The 16,052-nt window shown below is 55.7% G+C and overlaps 2 protein-coding genes across 5 annotated transcripts in view; both read right to left on the bottom strand.

Annotated features, from left to right (window-relative positions):
- Window positions 1–880: 880 nt before the first annotated feature.
- Window positions 881–13,989, bottom strand: TSPEAR (thrombospondin type laminin G domain and EAR repeats). 3 transcript variants are annotated; one of them, XM_422647.8, is made up of 12 exons: window positions 7,734–13,989; window positions 6,390–6,610; window positions 6,065–6,303; window positions 5,897–5,987; window positions 5,342–5,498; window positions 4,897–5,028; window positions 4,402–4,634; window positions 3,445–3,631; window positions 2,987–3,216; window positions 2,347–2,534; window positions 1,981–2,082; window positions 881–1,713 (listed from the first exon to the last, which is right to left on the bottom strand). In XM_422647.8, the coding sequence occupies exons 1-12, from the start codon at window positions 7,804–7,806 to the stop codon at window positions 1,560–1,562; spliced, it is 2,007 nt and encodes a 668-aa protein (XP_422647.4). In that variant the 5' UTR covers window positions 7,807–13,989; the 3' UTR covers window positions 881–1,559. The 3 variants fall into 3 exon arrangements, with proteins under 3 accessions (XP_422647.4, XP_004937080.2, XP_015132562.2); XM_004937023.5 differs by lacking the exon at window positions 1,981–2,082; XM_015277076.4 differs by lacking the exon at window positions 6,065–6,303 and having other exon boundaries at window positions 5,342–5,530.
- The window catches only part of UBE2G2 (ubiquitin conjugating enzyme E2 G2), a 17,209-nt gene continuing 14,267 nt past the window's right edge, over window positions 13,111–16,052 (bottom strand). The window contains 1 exon segment of one of the 2 annotated variants that reach the window (NM_001277419.2): window positions 13,111–15,627. In NM_001277419.2, the coding sequence (NP_001264348.1) occupies window positions 15,515–15,627 (113 nt within the window). In that variant the 3' untranslated portion in view covers window positions 13,111–15,514. 2 annotated transcript variants of the gene reach the window in all.

Here is a 16,052-nt window from a genome sequence, read left to right as displayed (position 1 = left end):
AAAAAAGCCACCTCCGAATCACTGCTTGGCAAACTCCTTGGAAACGTGACTTGTCCCAGCTCACGGACCAGATGGGAAAAGCAAAAGAACTCCAGGTTTTGTTATTTAAAACCCCAGCGATGATTAAGGCAGCCGGGTGTGCGGGGAATGTGACTCACTGCGTTTTTAACACTTGGGGTTGATGAGATGGGAATTCATTGCTGCTGCTCCCCAGCAGCAAACCACCACATCCCACGTGGAAGGCGGCTGTGGGCCGGGGCAGAAGCTCCCAGACTGTGCTCATCTCAACACCCCATCCTACAGCACCCCATGTGTGTCCCGGTGGACCCTGACCCCAGCCCCATGCAGGGCACCACTCGCCCCACAGGAGGAGGACATGGTCCTGGGTGCCAATTTCTCAGTAAACCCTGCATGTAGGAAAAGCCCCCGGGGTTTGCACTGCACTGAGAGCTGGGCTTCTAGAGGATGACGTGGTCTGGGACCCAAGGAACTCCTCCTAGGTACCCCCTTCTCCCCTAGCTCAGCCTGGGCTGCAGAAGCTCTCTCCTCCAGGCTTGAGCCCCTCTGCCCTCACATCCTCAACTCCAGGCTCTGCAGCCAGAGCCCCTCCAGCCCCTTCACAGGGGATCACATCCCTCCTGGAGGCTCCAGGTTTCAGAGTCCTGCGCTGGAGGCCTGCAATGCTCAGGGGGCTCAGGGTTTCAGGGCATTGGCACAGCAGGAGGAGGTCCCATCCTCACACCTTCCTTGCATCCTACGTGAGGCGCTGGGAGCCACCGATAGTCCTGCAGAGCTCAGGGATGACCACAGAGCCCTGGAGGGGCCCATGGACCAAAGGAAGAACCCCTGGTGCAAGCAGAGGAGCTCCGGCAGCCACAGCTTGTAGGGGGTGCAGCAGTTTATTTGAGCTCTGGTTAAGCAAAAGATGCCCCCAGATAAAGGCAAGGAAAAGTATCCCCCACCCTGTGCAAAGGGGTGCAGGACCAGCATCAGACCGGGCGGTGGATGCCAGTGATGTGCCAACACATGTCTCCAAAACCCTCTGAACAAGTGCCAACGTCAGGCTGGCCTGCCCTGCCACCTGCACCATGCTGACAGTGACACGACACCCGCCTGCCAGCTGCAGCACATACCTGTGGCTTTGCATGATGTACACACTGTCCTCAGCCTGCAGGCGGACACAGAGCGTGGGGCAGCATCAGGCCCATGGGCACACCGTGGCCCTGAGCGTTGGGCAACCAGAGCCAGCCTAAAGCCAGCATCTCCCCAACTTCTCACACATCGTTTCCTCCCAACACCATGCACCCGATCCAGCGGCACGCGCTCTGCTCAGGCTTCTTCTCCCCTGGCTTTGCACAAGCTTCAGCCACCATAGCAGAGCTCTGGGACCCCTGGCTGGAGATGGCTGACCTGGGAGCTCCCGTCCTTCTGTCCTGTGGCACGCACAGCCCCACGGGTACTGCAGCTGTCCCCAGGCTCTCAACGTGCCTCGGTCCGTCCTCACCTCAGTGCCCAGCCCACTCCCATCCTGGCAAGGAGCTGAGCGTGCCTCGGGCACCTCAGGTGGTTTTCAGCTTGAGCACCTTGGAAAGGGGCTCCTTGGCACTGGAGTAGAGCAGGTAGGAGCCCTCTGTGGTGTTAAATGCCTCCCAGTCTCTGCAGCCAACGGTGGGGAGGTGGTGAGCTGCCACGAAGCCTTCATAGCCTTGCCACCTGCATGGGAAAGACAGTCAGCTGGGGGTTTTGCACCTTCTTCCATCATCCCACAGTGGTTTGAGGATGGGAGACACAGCTTGTGCCTGGAAGCCTGGCAGAAGTGGGAAGCAGAGGCAGCAGGATCCCCATGTGCCCATTCTGTGCCCTCTCCGGACCATCCCCTTGCTGTACCCATGTCCCCCCACTGCCCCCAGGCACATCCCAACTCCTGGGCTGTGCCAGGTTTGGCAGAGCTCTCTCCCTGCCCCAGCCATGCAGCAGTACCTGTAGATAATGCTGTTAATGGAGAAGGTGAAGCCATCAAAGGAGTTTGCTACCACCAGAAAGGAGTCGTCTCCCACCGAGAAGAACTCCCAGTCCAGGGCACTGGGGGACAAAGCAGGCAGAGGTGGGTGAGATGTGCTCAGCCCACACTGAGCTCTGGCACCTGGCCATCCCATCCCCATCTCGTGCTTCCCCAGCTCCACTGCAATCTGCTGCCCAGGATCTGTCTCCCATTGCCCTCCTCCAAGTCCTTTTGCATTGGCAGTGTGCAATCCCACATGAACCCTCCAGCAGACCCCTATGTATTTTGGGGTGTTCAGGGGAAGGCCATGGACTATGCAACACCCCAGCCCCTTGCACAGGTACCTGTAGGTGAGGAGGTCCTGGAATTTGACAAACATCTGGGCAGTGATGTTCAGCTCGTAGATGGAGGAGTTGATGGCATAGAAGTTAGAAGGTGCTGGGATCCTGCTGTCGTAGCTGTGGCTGTTGGCCACAGCCAGGAAGACTCTGTCCCCGATGTGGAAGACCTCCCAGTCAGCAGCCCCAAAAGTCTGTGGAGAAAGAAGCCATCGGAGAAGCTGCCATGGACACAGACTAGCCTCTGTGATCCAAGCACTGGGAAGCACAGTGGGACCTGCTGCAGGGGCAGTGGGGAGGTGACCTGCTCTTAAACCCCCCAAGGAAAAAGATTCATAGAATCATTAAGGTTGAAAAAGACCTGTAAGATCATCACCCCAACCCACCCCACCACGGCCACTGCCCACGCCCCTCAATGCCACATCTCCACGACTCTGAAACACCCCCAGGGATGGTGACCCCACTTCCCTGGGCAGCTGTGCAGTGCCTCACTGCTCTGAGTTCTCCCTCATATCTAACCCCCCTTGGTCAGTCCACTGCTGCCTTTCCAGAAGTCTAAGAGGATCAGACTCTGAAATGATTCCCTGGCTTGTCCCAGCCCAGAGGGGGAATGGAGAAGCAACGTTTGGCCGGTGGATGACCTTACCAGGATGGACTGGAAGAGCTGGAAAGAGCCACTGAGCCAGATGTAGATGTGAGAGTAGATGTTTGTGGATGTGCCATTGAAAGTGTTGGCCACCGCCAGGAAGGAATAAGGCCCAATAGCAAAAAATTCCCAGTCGTAGGCTCCAGAGGTTGGGATTGTCTGGTTGGTCTCAAAGAGCCCCGTGCTGGGGTTCCACCTGTATATCACGCTGTCTATGTTGTGGTTATTCCCTGCAGGAGACAGAGATGTGCAATGAAGGACATCTGGTTTGCAAGAGAAACGAGACTCAGCCAAAGGTCTGACTATGCCATGTTTCAGCTCTGGAGGGAGCGAGGGTGGTCCTTAGCCCTGCACGATGCGTGTGTCCCATAGGGCCCTTCTCTGGTGCCAGTGGAGCTGACGTGCAGCAACAGACTGGTCTGGGGCCCAGACTGGCTCTGAGAACAAGGGCTGGGTACCTTCTCTGTGGTTGACCACTGCAAGGAAAGCCTCTCCCTCAATGACAAACGCCTCCCAGTCCCTCGCGCTGTGCGTGGTGATCCTCTGATAGGTGACGAATTTCTCCTTCCTGTGGCTCCACTTGTATATGACAGAGAACTCCTGCCCCCTGTCATTCTGCTCAAAATTAGCCACTGCTAGGAAGATCTGGAAAAGAACAAGGCACGACACTGCAGTTTTCTCCATTCCAAATGAGGCCCCGAGCAGCCCGCAGGCAGCACAAAGCACCACGGGGACACAGTGGGGTCTGCAGAGACCCGTGGAGATGGGGCAGGGATGAGGCTCTGCTCTCACTGGCCTCCACATCTGCCCAAGGCTGGGCTGAGGACCAGCACTTTCATGGCAGGTATGGCAGCAGGAGCCCCCCCAAGCGTCCCAGGCAGGGTGACAGCAGTGTCTTGGAGCTCAGGGGGGACAAGGATGCGTGGCTGAGTGTGACACCGTGCTGGTGACACTGGTTGGGAAGGTCAAGATCTGAGCCACGAAGCTTCCCGTGGGGAAAAGTTGATCAAATTATAAAAATAAAAATCACAGCTGTAATAACCAGAGTCACGACAATAACGGTGCCCTGAAAGAAAACATTTTGCAGGCCAAAAAATCCCTCTGCTTTTGGCTTTTAGGGCCGCTTCTTCCGTGTAAAGCCCAAAGACACACCCAGAATTTTATCCAGAAAAAGAAGGAATGTGGTATTCTTCTAACCATCCCTTTGTAAACAAATACAGACCCGATCCCTGACCCTGAGCGTGGCCCCAGGATGCCTCCAGGTGGCTCTGCCCTCACCCAGTGCTGCTGCAGCTTTCCCAGCCCTTGGAAGCAGACAGTGCCACCCATTAGACGAGGCCAATGGGTGAGGAGAAGCCAATGTTGGGCACCTGCTATTTGGTACAGCCCTGAAATAACCTTCCAGCCAGCCTCACCTTTTTGCCTATGGTGAAATACTTCCAGGACTGAGCTTGGTAGGTGGGGATGTTCTGGTAGAGCACAAACTTCCCATCGGTCCACTTATAGATGGCCGATCCGGGGGGGCTGTGCCGGTTGGCAGTGGCTGCAAACAGTCCCACCCTGGGGATGGTGAAGACCTCGACGCCCATCGTCTCAGAGTTGGTCACCAGGTCCTGGTACTCCTCCACGTAGTCCAGCCGCTGCTTGACTGAAAGACCACAAAAAGGAGTCAGGTTCACACTCAACAGCCCTGCTGTTGGACTCGAGTGATCCCTGTGGGTCCCTTGATGGTCCAACCCTGCTGCAGGACCCCTAGCGTGCATGGCACAGCTCCCGGTGAGCCCAGCTGTCCTGCCTGGGCAGACAGACCTGGGTCCTGCCCCAAGGTGCCGGCAGGGTGAATCTCTGGCCCTGGAAGAGCTCCCCCTGCCCCACAGAACGGGTGCTCACAGCACGAGGCTGATCATTACCTTCCAGCATGGAGATCCAGGCACTGCCATCGCAGAGGTACAGCCCTCTCCGGGAGGCGTTGAACCAGAACTGTGCCTTCTCCTGCTTGGTGCAGGGCGGACGGGACCCCAGGGTCACCTTCATGTTGGCTCCTGGGCACAGATGGAACAAGGTGGGCACCCTTAGGACGGACGATGGAGGACAAATGGGACATCCCACTCCGATTCTTAGGGGCAGCAGGGAGCAGGGGGATGGCATCCTGGTCCCAAGCCAGAAACCTGGCTGCTCACACCCCCAGACATCAGCAGTGTGAGCCCATCACTGCCAGCTTACCCAGGGACATCAAACCCCATCTCACCCGCTGGACACAGTCCCTTCTCCCTGCAGCTGCGCCCACCACCTGCCCCAGTTCCCCACCCTTCCTCATCTTCCTGAGCTCAGAGCAGCCCACAGCTCCCTACTGACCATGGGGGTACTTCAGCACCTCGTTGCTCACTGCCTTCACCGGGACGTCCTGGAGAACTGCAGGGATGGAGAGCGCTGTGGCTTTATAGTTCACGGCTGTGCAGATGCGAGGGGTGGCATCAGCTCCTGGCAGCAGGACGAGCTGCCGCAGCAAGCCCTGCAGAACGGGATGGCACTGAGGGGTGGGAGCTGTGGGAATACATCAACTGAGCTTCCCCCCAGAGCCCCTGCCGCTTCCTTCCCCCTCTGGGCTGCATTTTTCAGATGCTCATTAGGTACCAAAACCTCTGCTCTGGGGCAATGTAACAGCTGGCACTGCAGGAGCATTGGCACGGGCTGTGAGAGCCACAGGTGACTTTCCCTGCCATATTTCAGCACCAGCTAGGACAGGACATAATCCTTCCATCAGTGAGAACGTGCCATCAGCTGGCTTTGTGCCTCCGAGTGCCACCAGCCGTGCCACCAGCCTCACAGGGGTGTCCCCACGGCCACGTGTGGGGCCCCTGCCCGGGGACCTCCATCCCACAGCCATCCCGATGCCCACCAGGACCCTACCGTGAAGAAGCCTTTCCTCCTCCTCCTGTTGCCCAGGTAGAAGCTGGCTCTCTTCACCGACAGAGAAGGGGGAAACGGCGTCTCCACCACCCTGCGACGGGCAGAGGACAGCGTCACAGCGGGGCCGGAGCGGCGCCCCATCTGCTGCATCCCCACGGCCCAACCTACACGTCCTTGGGGAGGCCGCAGTCCACCGACAGCGAGAAGGACTGCCCGGACACGGCCAGCACCAGCGTGTGCCAGCGGCTGTCGGCCAGCGAGACGTTGCGGAAGGTGACGCGGTTCTGCCAGCCGCCGGAGCGCTCTGGGCTCCAGAAGAGGAAGTGCAGCTTGCTGGGCGAGTAGCGCAGCCCCACCAGCACGCCGGGGCTCTCCTCTGCCATCAGCGTGAAGATGTACTCGTTCCTCTGCGGGAGGACGCGGCGCTGAGGCCGACACGCTCCATGCCCGGCCTCACGCCCGACGCGGGGCCGGGCCCGCCGGCAGCGCTCACCTTGGTGGGGACGGCGAGCACCCGCAGGGTGACGATGATGGAGAACTCCTCGGGGAAGCGGTCGCAGTGCAGGAAGAGGCGCGAGGCGGGGAAGGCCAGGGCGCGGGGCCGCGAGGCGCGGAGCTGGAGGCCGCTCAGCCCCTGTGCCTGCAGCACCCGCGCACCGCGGGCCGCCCCGCTGCCGGGGAGCAGCTCTGCCAGCACGTCCAGCGGGCGCAGCTCTGCGGGAACACGGGCAGCCGGGGTGACAGCGGCCCCGAACGCGGGCTGCCAGGCGGGCACGGGCTCTCCCGGCTCAGCCCTGGCTGCACACACGCACACGTGCTTCCCTGGCGGAGCCTAAAAACCTTCATTAAGTAATTATCCCTTTTCCCAGAGGAGAAAACAACATGCGCGGCCCCGGGGCATCATCCAGATGGAAAAATTAGCACCAGGAGACAGAGCTCTGCTTGCGCACATCTGGGAAGCAGCAGTCCCCAATCCGAGCCATGGCCCTGTGCTTGTCACAGTTCCCACCAACAAGCTTTGGGCTCCTAACTGTGCTACAGCCTGGGCTGCTTGGGCACGGGGCAGCCAGGCAGGAGGGGCTGTGAGCGAGGCTGGCCGGCACACATAGATGCTTTCGTGCTCAGCCTACAGTAGGGAACCTGCATGAGCCGACTGGACTCAACGATCTCCAGAGGTCCCTTCCAACCCCTGTGATTGTCTGAACTGGAACCAGTTCTGGGGGAAGCACATCCTGCCCCAGGCACCTTGCTTCGGAAAGGATCAAAATGAAGCGCACGTTTCCCATTTTGCCCACCAAAGAGCACAGGCTGAGTTCAGTCCTGGGTTTGCAGAAAGGTTTCACAGCCCCAGGATGAGCCTACAAGTGGGAAGAAGGGCTGGAGGTGGACCAGAGGCTGTGCCCGCGTTTGGCAGCCAAGGATGCAACCTCACTGAGGTTTCCTGTTGCAGTCAGAGCCACGAGTCCCACTTTCCCTCCCGCATCAGTTGTTGCTACCGATCACAGCTCCCTGTGGTTTGAAAAGCAGCTGGGAGCAGTTTCACCCCAAGACGAGCCATGAGCACAGCAAACCTGGGCCCAAGCACCTAAAAACCAGTGATGGGACAGAAGCATTCCAGGAGATTTTGCCACCGGGAGGATGCAGGATGCATCTTTCACCCACAGACTCACTCCACCTATGCACCCCAGCCTCGGGCAGAGGCTGGTGATGTGCCCTCATGGGGCACCCCACAGACTGTGCTTCCCAAGGTCTGCCCTGACAGCACAGCGGTCCTGCAAGATATCCCAGCACCACCAACCTCTGCAGCTCCTGCCCGCACCGCCAGCCCAGCTCCTACCTGTGCAGTGCTGCCAGCTCCTGCCGCACGCCCACTGGAGGAGGACAGCCCAGAGCAGCAGTGGGGCCAACATGGGGCTGCCTTAGCGGTGCTCAGCCCTCTGGGTGCTCTCGCATCATCCGTCAGAGCAGGGCTGGGGGCGAAGTGCTAAGGGCCGGCTCTCCCTGCCCCTGCGTGGGCACTGCCTGGCTGCAAGATGTGCTGGGCTGGCCGCGGCGCACAGACATTTAAATGGGAAGACGGCGGTGGGAGAGGAGGAGCCCCGTTCCTTCGGAGAGCTTTTATCTTGTGCCCAGCCCTCTGGAAGGCGGCTTTGGGGAGGGATTCTTTTTTTTTTTTTTTTTTTTTTCCCCTTTTGCTTCCTTTCAGTTTTGGTGATTCATTTTGCTGAGGTCACATGGAGGAAGGCACGACATCGGCCGCTGCCCACGGAGGCCAAGGTGGGCACCGTGCTGCCCTCAAACGCACCAGGCTTTCGGCAGCGATCCCAGCCTGGACCGGGCAGATCCTCCATCCCCTCCTGTTTGCTGCACCCTGCCCCAAGAGCCAGATCCCATGAGGGGCATTTCTCTCCCATGCAGGTGATGCCCGATCACTCTGCCCATGCCCAAGGCACAGCTCCAAGCCTAGGGCTGGGCATCGCAGCTGGACCTGCTATGGGGAGGGCAGGGATATGCCAAGTCCCAGTTTAGAAACCCTCGAGGTTACAGAGCTCAAACAGGAGACAGCAGTGGAAAAACTCTCCGCACGCAGCGAGCGCTGCCTGCTTCCTCTTGCCACAAAGCAAGGCACTTCCATCCTCCGAACAATTGAAATTAGCTCCCCCCACCCCAAAGTATTCCTGCGAGGCAAACTGCAGAATGGAAAGCTGACGGCCAGCACAAAACGACAAAACGTTGAGAAGCAAACCAGGGCTTTTTTGGAGACAAACCACCAAAGGTGCACACACCAACACGGCCCTCGGCCCGAACCCCACAGCGACCACTGCGCCCCACAGCCCCGCAGTCTCCCCCCGTGGCAGTGCTGCACACATGTGTCACGTTAGCACGGCCCGGGGAGCTGGCAGCACGTGGGGACATGCGTCAGCGGCCGGATCTGTGTGTGCTGCCCAAGCACCAGCAGGGCCTGGCTTCCCACCGGGACACAGCTAACTCTGGGGACTTCACTGGTTAAAAAGCTGCCAGAAGCCGAGGAGGACATCACCAGACCCGAGGTCACAGCTGCTGCTGTGCCCTGCAAAAGCAGAGAGATGCAGGAATGCCAAGGGGGGGGGAGAACAAACCTCACGTGATTTTGGTGGACAGGGGTGGCCCGCCCTGCAGCTCAAGGTTGAAGCTGGTGAGGAGAGGGACAGCAATGGCCCTGAAGGGTTTTCACTGTTCTTCAGCTTGGGAAGCTGTAGGTGATGTGCCCTGGGGAACCAACCCGTGTTTTTAAACAAGGGCTTGGGAGCACCTATGCCTGTGGCTGTGCTCAGCCCAAGACCTGCTCCTTGTCCCAGCAGCACCAGGAATAGGGCTGCAGAGCTGTTCCTAAGCACACATGCACATTCCTGTGCGCACAAGCAACTGAGGGAGGACAGAATGAAAGAGACAAACAGAGGAGATGATTGCCTAGTTCCTATGGGTTGTAAATAAAACCATGTGGCAGCTCTGAACAAAACGATCCTTGGACTTCTCCCAAAAAAGTTTGGCCATCCCTGGATGAAGAAAGGTTGAGAAGCAATATCTGTGGACAGCACATTTCAAACAGAGCTCACATGCAGAGAACAGAGCGAGAAGGGCACCCGCATCACTGCAGGGGTCCTGCCCACAGCATAACTGCTCCCCGGGTGCTCCGGAGGAACTCACCATCAGGTCCTTCCCAGGGAGCATACAGCAGCCCAGCGAGGATGGAATGCATGGGTTTGCTCCTGGCTGACGCTCCCAGCAAACATCAGAGACAAATCATCACGTGGGAGTGGGCAGAAAACCCAGGGCTGGCATCCCATTCCTCAGCTCTGCCCTTTCTTCAGCGTCAAGATCCCTCCCCACGTTCCCTGGAGCGTCTGCGGCTCCCCAAGGCCACCCTGCAGAAATCCCCACACCAGTAAACCTGTCAGCAGCACCCAGCGACTGTGGTTGCCATTAATCCAATCCCCAGTTAAAAAAACTTCATTCCCAGAAATTTTGGAGGGGTTCTGCCAGGAAAGTTTTGGCAAAGGGCCACGCGGATTGCAAAAGGCACCATTTTTAGGAATGCCACCACAAAAATCACAAAGCGCTCCGACTGCATGCCTTACTGCCAGCTCCCAGCAGCAATTCCGGTCCCACCATCCCACCCTGCTGCAGCACCAGCACTCCGTGGGCTTCCAGACAGAGCTAGCAGCCTCCTGCCCTGCACGGGAAGCCCTCGGTGTTGGCCACGCAGCAGGCAGCCAATGGGTGACAAATGGATGGAGAAAGCGAGGCAGGGAAGCCCCAGGACTTGTGTCCACGTGCCTGGGATGTTCTGTGGTTCTGGCACGTTCCCTGACCCGACACTCATCAGCCCCACCGGCAGCTGAAGATTCCCCAACCCAGGCACCAAACCTGATCAGAGCCACCCTGCTCCGCTGCTGCAAGGAAATCTCCTGCCCCGTGACAAAGCGACTCACGGCCCAATTGCACTGCTTTCCCCATCGACAGCTCGTATTATTGTTAGTGATGATTCAGGCTTTGTCAGCTCAAGCTTAGGCAACAGCTGCCCATGTTTACGGCCCGGCACCGAGGCACTGCCCGACATACAAACACACTTCTTGGAAGAAGGCTGAGGGCAGCACGGCGCAGGGGCAGCGCACTCTGCCCACCCGCACAGCTCCTTCTTCCGCAGCATCCGGGGAGGGAAGGGAACAAAGAAAGAGAACAATTGCTATTGTTTCTGCAGACGTTCTCAGGGCTGGTTCCGCTGCTGCCCAGAGACGTTGGCCGCACAGAGGCCCTGCTGCGCTTGGAGCTGCGCTGATGGCAGCTTCCATCCCCATCCCAACCTGCTCATGGAGCTTGGCATGGAGCACCAGGAACCCAAGGGCTGGGGCCAGCCAAGTTCCTCTGCCCGCAGGCCAGGGCACCCGGGAAAAGGAGAAGAGGAGGAGGAAGAAGAGGTCAGCATAGTGAGACTGGCTCTTGCTTCCCTTCTGCATCAGAAGAGCAGCCTCGGTGCTGGTGGGGCTGCACGCTGCAAACATAGGGCTGCTGCTGGGCACGGGAGGCAGAGGCAGGGCTGGTGTGGGCAGGGCAAGCAGGCTCTAGCTCCCACCCTGAACACAGCCAAATTACAGCCCTTCTTTGTCCAGCACCCAGCCAGACCTACCTTTGAAGTGCGAGCTCTGAGGAACAAGCAGGAGGCTGCCAGGAGCAGAGGGTGAATGCATTGGAGCCAGGAGGGGGACAGGGGACACAGCAGGCACCAAGGTGCTGAGCCCCACCACCCTGTGATAGTCAATCCTATCCCAAGCAGAGTTGCAAGGGCCAGGCACCTCAGAACACATGCACTCCCACCCTGGGCGTGCCCAGGTGGAAGATCCCATGTCAAAGCATTTTATGGCCAAAGGCAAAACAGAACTCCCTATCTCCTCTCCCACCAGGCGGGGGGAAAACACCTGTTCTTCAGCCTTGGTCAGCACAACATCTGGGGGCAGTGACCCAGATTGGGCAGGCTCAGCAAAGGCAAGCTGGCCACCAGGCAGCATTGGTCCTGAGCTGGCCTGATAGAGAAGCCCTACCGGGACATCCTCCAGCAGCCAAGCACCCCCCACGCTATGCAGATTCTGCAGGGCCTCCTGGGACTTGGCTGTACCACCAGGACCAGGAGCCTCCTGCAAGAAACGCCCAGTCCTGGAGAACCCAAGAGCAGGGCAAGCCTTGCCCCCGCATGAGATTTCACCCACCTGAAGCTCTTGTCACGCCAGCCCAAATTTGGGTTGCAATTTGCCAAATTGTTTTGGCATGGGAAAAAAAAAAGCCTGCTTTGGGGCAAGACAGCTAACCTGGCTGTGGGCGGAGAGGCTGCCAGCGCCCGGCCCAGCATCCAAGAGCGTGGGTGCCCCACACCCCCGGCATGCTGCATCTTGCAGCCCGCTGCTTTGAACCCACCTCCTGCAGCCCCCAGCCTCTCAGCCCACAGGTGCCCGCTTCTGTGCAGCAAAGGGAGGCTGGAGCTCACGCACGGCAGCTACCCTGTAATAACCCACCGTCCGTATCATTACCATTAATTATATATTAACATACCCCGTAATCTGCACTGCTGCTGCAGTTCCATCCCAGGGTGTGAGCTGCTTTCAAAAGCCGGTCCCGGTATGGGACTGAGTCAGCACAAATTGTGTCACCTGATTCAGGTAGTGGTGAGGGACGCAGCGCTGAGTACCTTCACCCTGACGGTCTGTCAGCCACAGCCTGTACTCAGAACAATAGGATGCAATGCCCTACACGTGGCACGGTGCATGGTCAGGAGCCCCAGGAAGGAATACTGCGGGAATTGCTCCTGCAGGTCCACCCTCATGTTAAACTGCTCTGTGCAGGTGAGAAGTGCTTAGTATTTAGAGGTCTTGTTGCATAGTTTGCATCTTAAGAACAGTTAAACAAATACATACTGAACCTAACAACTCCATTGTGCTCCCCTGATCTCCAGCAGAGGCCACGCTGCAGGTGGCTGTGCCTCTCTGCTCTTACGGAGGCAGAAGACACACAGCACCCTTCCCGAGACATAACGCAAGTCAGAGGAAAGCAAGAACCTTCCAGAGATGCAGAGCTCCATCCCGAATGCAGCGCACCGCCTTCCTTCCATTCACATCCAGCCCAAAAAAAGCAGGAGAGCACCCTCTTGATTGCTCTGCCCTGGAGCTGCAGCCCTTTCATGTGGTTCCAATGCCTCTCCCGCAGCAGTTTGCACTTTCAAAGAACGGCGTGCACGCACACACACACAACACAATTACTGAATGGCGTGCATCCCACTGTGTGTGTTCTGACACTGCTCCTTTTGCCAAGAAGGAAAAAAGCACACGCATGTATATGTACCTATACACAAAGGCTCTCGAAAAGACACTGCTTGCATTTTTACAGCTCTGGTGAAGCCTTTTAGATATAGACAGATAGATATAAGCCTAAGGCAAATATAACCCACAGAAAGAGTTTTTGTGCCTTTTTTTTTAATCTTTAATACTTTGCTTGCATGCGTAACACCTGTAGCATTCTGACACTCCCCAAGGAATGTGTTTTATAGTAACTGTTTCAGGCAGAAAAAAGGCAACAGCTCAGAAAATTATTGCTACTGGCTAGCATTACACACCTTGCTAGCGTGAGTACTCTTTCAAGGAGAGGATTAAGCTTTCAGGGCAGGCTATTGCAGCATCCAAGTGGCAGCTTTACAAGCAGGAAGGCTGGGGTGTTCCCCAGCCACAAACAACAACTGCCTGTGCATGGAAACTCTCAGTGTGGGCTGCGCTGAGCTCTGCTTGAGAGCCCTGTTTTGGGGGCACAGTCCAATTCCTCCTGAGAATCTCCAACTAATTGTCCTTCTCCAATCTGACATCTGGTATCGGCACATTGGGAACGATACACAGCAGCTCATGATTCACCTGTTGCCATAACAAGACGTTCCTAAGCCCAGAGACTTAGATCATCACAAAACCTTTGTAAGAGGCAAACTGAGTCACGTCTGCTGATTGCTAGATTTTGAGAGTTCTCTTTGAAATATCAAGTGATTGCCATCGCTAGAGACAAGATATTGGCCTGGAAAGCCCCAACAACTGCATCAAGTCTTCCACATCTCTAAAGCATCCTCAGTGTTTTACTTGCATTACCACCAACTCTTCCACTCCGCTGGCCCACAATGAAACTGGACTCGCTCAGCTGTTTACTCATTAAAAACACTTACTGAGATACATTTGTGTACATTTATGAAAGGAAAAAAATATATATAATCACTTTATTTTCAGAATACAGACTAAATCCCACTGTAAAATAATGAGCAAACACACGTGAATAAAATACTCTGCACTCGAAAAGAGCCCCACTTTGCCACGTCTGCTGAACAGTGTTTGCTCTGCGGTGCACACAGCTCTCCAACAGCAGCTGAGGTAATTGCAGGAGCTACACTTCATATATTACAACCCCCAAAACCACTCTCATTTTGCATATAAATGCTACATTTTCCAGTACACCTTGAAATACTAGTTAGGTACAATACTATCTTGTCATCTCTGCTCCCACGCAATGTTGGGTCCCCCTCGCACCCTCCCACCAAAGCGACAAGAATTACTTCTACAGGGGTAAGCTCAGCAATACAAACTCTGAATTCAAAGACAAGAAAGGTGGCACCCACCAATTCGCAGCCTGTGAAGAAGCAGCATGTGCAACATGATGTGCATACCGACAAGTTCAACACACACACGTGCACACAATTTCCTCTGTAAAGCTTTCTGCACAGCGCAGCTCCTTCCGCTCTCAAGCTTCTCCTAGAAAAACAGCCCTTCTCAACTGCAGCTCACTTAAAGCAGCCAACAAAATTCAATTTCACGTGCCACCAATGGCTGTTGGTGCTTGTAATGAATTGGAGAAGATTTGGCTTTAAACAAGAGACTCACTTGCAAAGCACAAAGGTCACCAGCGGCTCCTAAGCAGCTTCACAAAGCACTGCAGATTGTCATCTCCTGCCACCAGAAGCGGCCTACAACGCTCTGCCATTTTAAACAAGCATCTTACCATCCTTCAGAGAACACAGCTGAGGTTGCCTGCGACTCCTACTTAGAGCATTCAGCACAAAGAAGTGTTACAGTCCATTTTACCAAACTCACAGCGTCAGGTGGCAAAGGCTCCTTCACCTGAAAACTGGGTGACCTGGGCTGTGATGGCAAAGGCCAGCGATGCTTCATTTTCTGAGTGTCCAAATGGCTACAGGAGAAAAGCTGATGTAACTGCAGAGATGCCTTACATCCCCCGCGAAGCAGGAACAACCTCATTGCATTTTCAGGCTGCAGATGACATACCTAGGGCTCACAGTGAACCTGACCCAAGTATTTCAGAACCCAGTCTTTACATCTGGCACCTCTAATTGAACGCAAAGTTTACACTGAATGTCTTCAAGGAGCAATAAAGCAATTCTTGGGCTTTCTCCCAAGCAAACCCTAACTCAAAGGCTCAGTACAAATTCACAGTGTAACACAGGAGTACCAGCCAGTCGCTAGCAATGATCACGTGGATCTTCAAGTTACATGGTGCTGAATCACTTCCTACGTTAAACCATTCTGTCTACAACCCTGTTTTATAGCTTCTCTGGTTAACCACTCTTCAAACCAGTTCTGACTGCAAACGCCGTCCTTAACTTAGCTGGTATAATAAGACTGATAGCTATTTTCTGCCTGCTGGTGTTCCCAATGCAAAGCTACCTACACAAATGTAAAGCTAATTCCTCCAGCAAGTGATCTAACTCAGGGCCGTTCTCCAACAGCAGATTGACAGAAGCGGGCTGCAGATTGCAAAGTCTCCAAGCTTTCCATACCTTGAAGTGAGGTAGCAACAAAGAGCCTTCGAAACAGCATTGCTCCCATTATTTTCCTTAGCAATAAATCCCTTTCCCATACAACTTAGTGAGTAAACTAGAGGCTTCTGTGCAGCAGCGGAAGCAGGAAAGAGATGGTAAATAAATAATGAAGGATAAGAATTAGACCAATAGTTTTTGCAAAGTTTTCCTTTTTGGTACCAGCACTGAGCACTGCTCTTTTTCAGGTGGAGAGAAATACAAAACATTTCAGTCTCTCTGTGAGCTTAAAGTCCAAGTGACTTCTGCACAATCTGCTTGGCAATTTTGTTAAATTGTTCTCTGTCTTCACGCCACATCTTGGAGGCATCTACATTGGCTCCACTTTCATCGTTTGGCTCTGAAACGAAAGAGATGGAAAGGTCTGTGGGCAGGCAGGGGACTGAGCAACATCAGCTCATTTCTTCAGCAACATCTCTGCACTGCCACTTCCCCGTGGCTCTGGTATACTTCCCCTGCTTGGCAGCGCTGAAACACCATTAAAGGAATGCCAGTTACAGCTGCTGGACTCCCTAACTGTTCCCATTTAACTGATCACAAGAAAGCACCGCAGCAAGGTAGGCTTCAGGCAAGAAACAGGTGGCAGAGAAAGACTGTTTCACTTTCCTGATGCTCTGGGAAGCTGAGCCCCAACATGCAGAGTACCACTGTGTGTCACCGGCAGTGCTGTCAAATGTAAAACTGCACAGTGCTCCCTGCCACATATTTGTTCTGGTTCTGTGGCTTCACAAACACAAAGCCTCGCAAAGCAGGCCACCCAAACTG

The sequence above is a fragment of the Gallus gallus genome, chromosome 9, assembly GCF_016699485.2.
Source record: "Gallus gallus isolate bGalGal1 chromosome 9, bGalGal1.mat.broiler.GRCg7b, whole genome shotgun sequence".
In the NCBI taxonomy this organism is placed as follows: domain Eukaryota; kingdom Metazoa; phylum Chordata; class Aves; order Galliformes; family Phasianidae; genus Gallus; species Gallus gallus.
The sequence above is the reverse complement of the archived record's forward strand: the minus strand, read 5'-3'. Positions and strand labels throughout refer to the sequence as shown.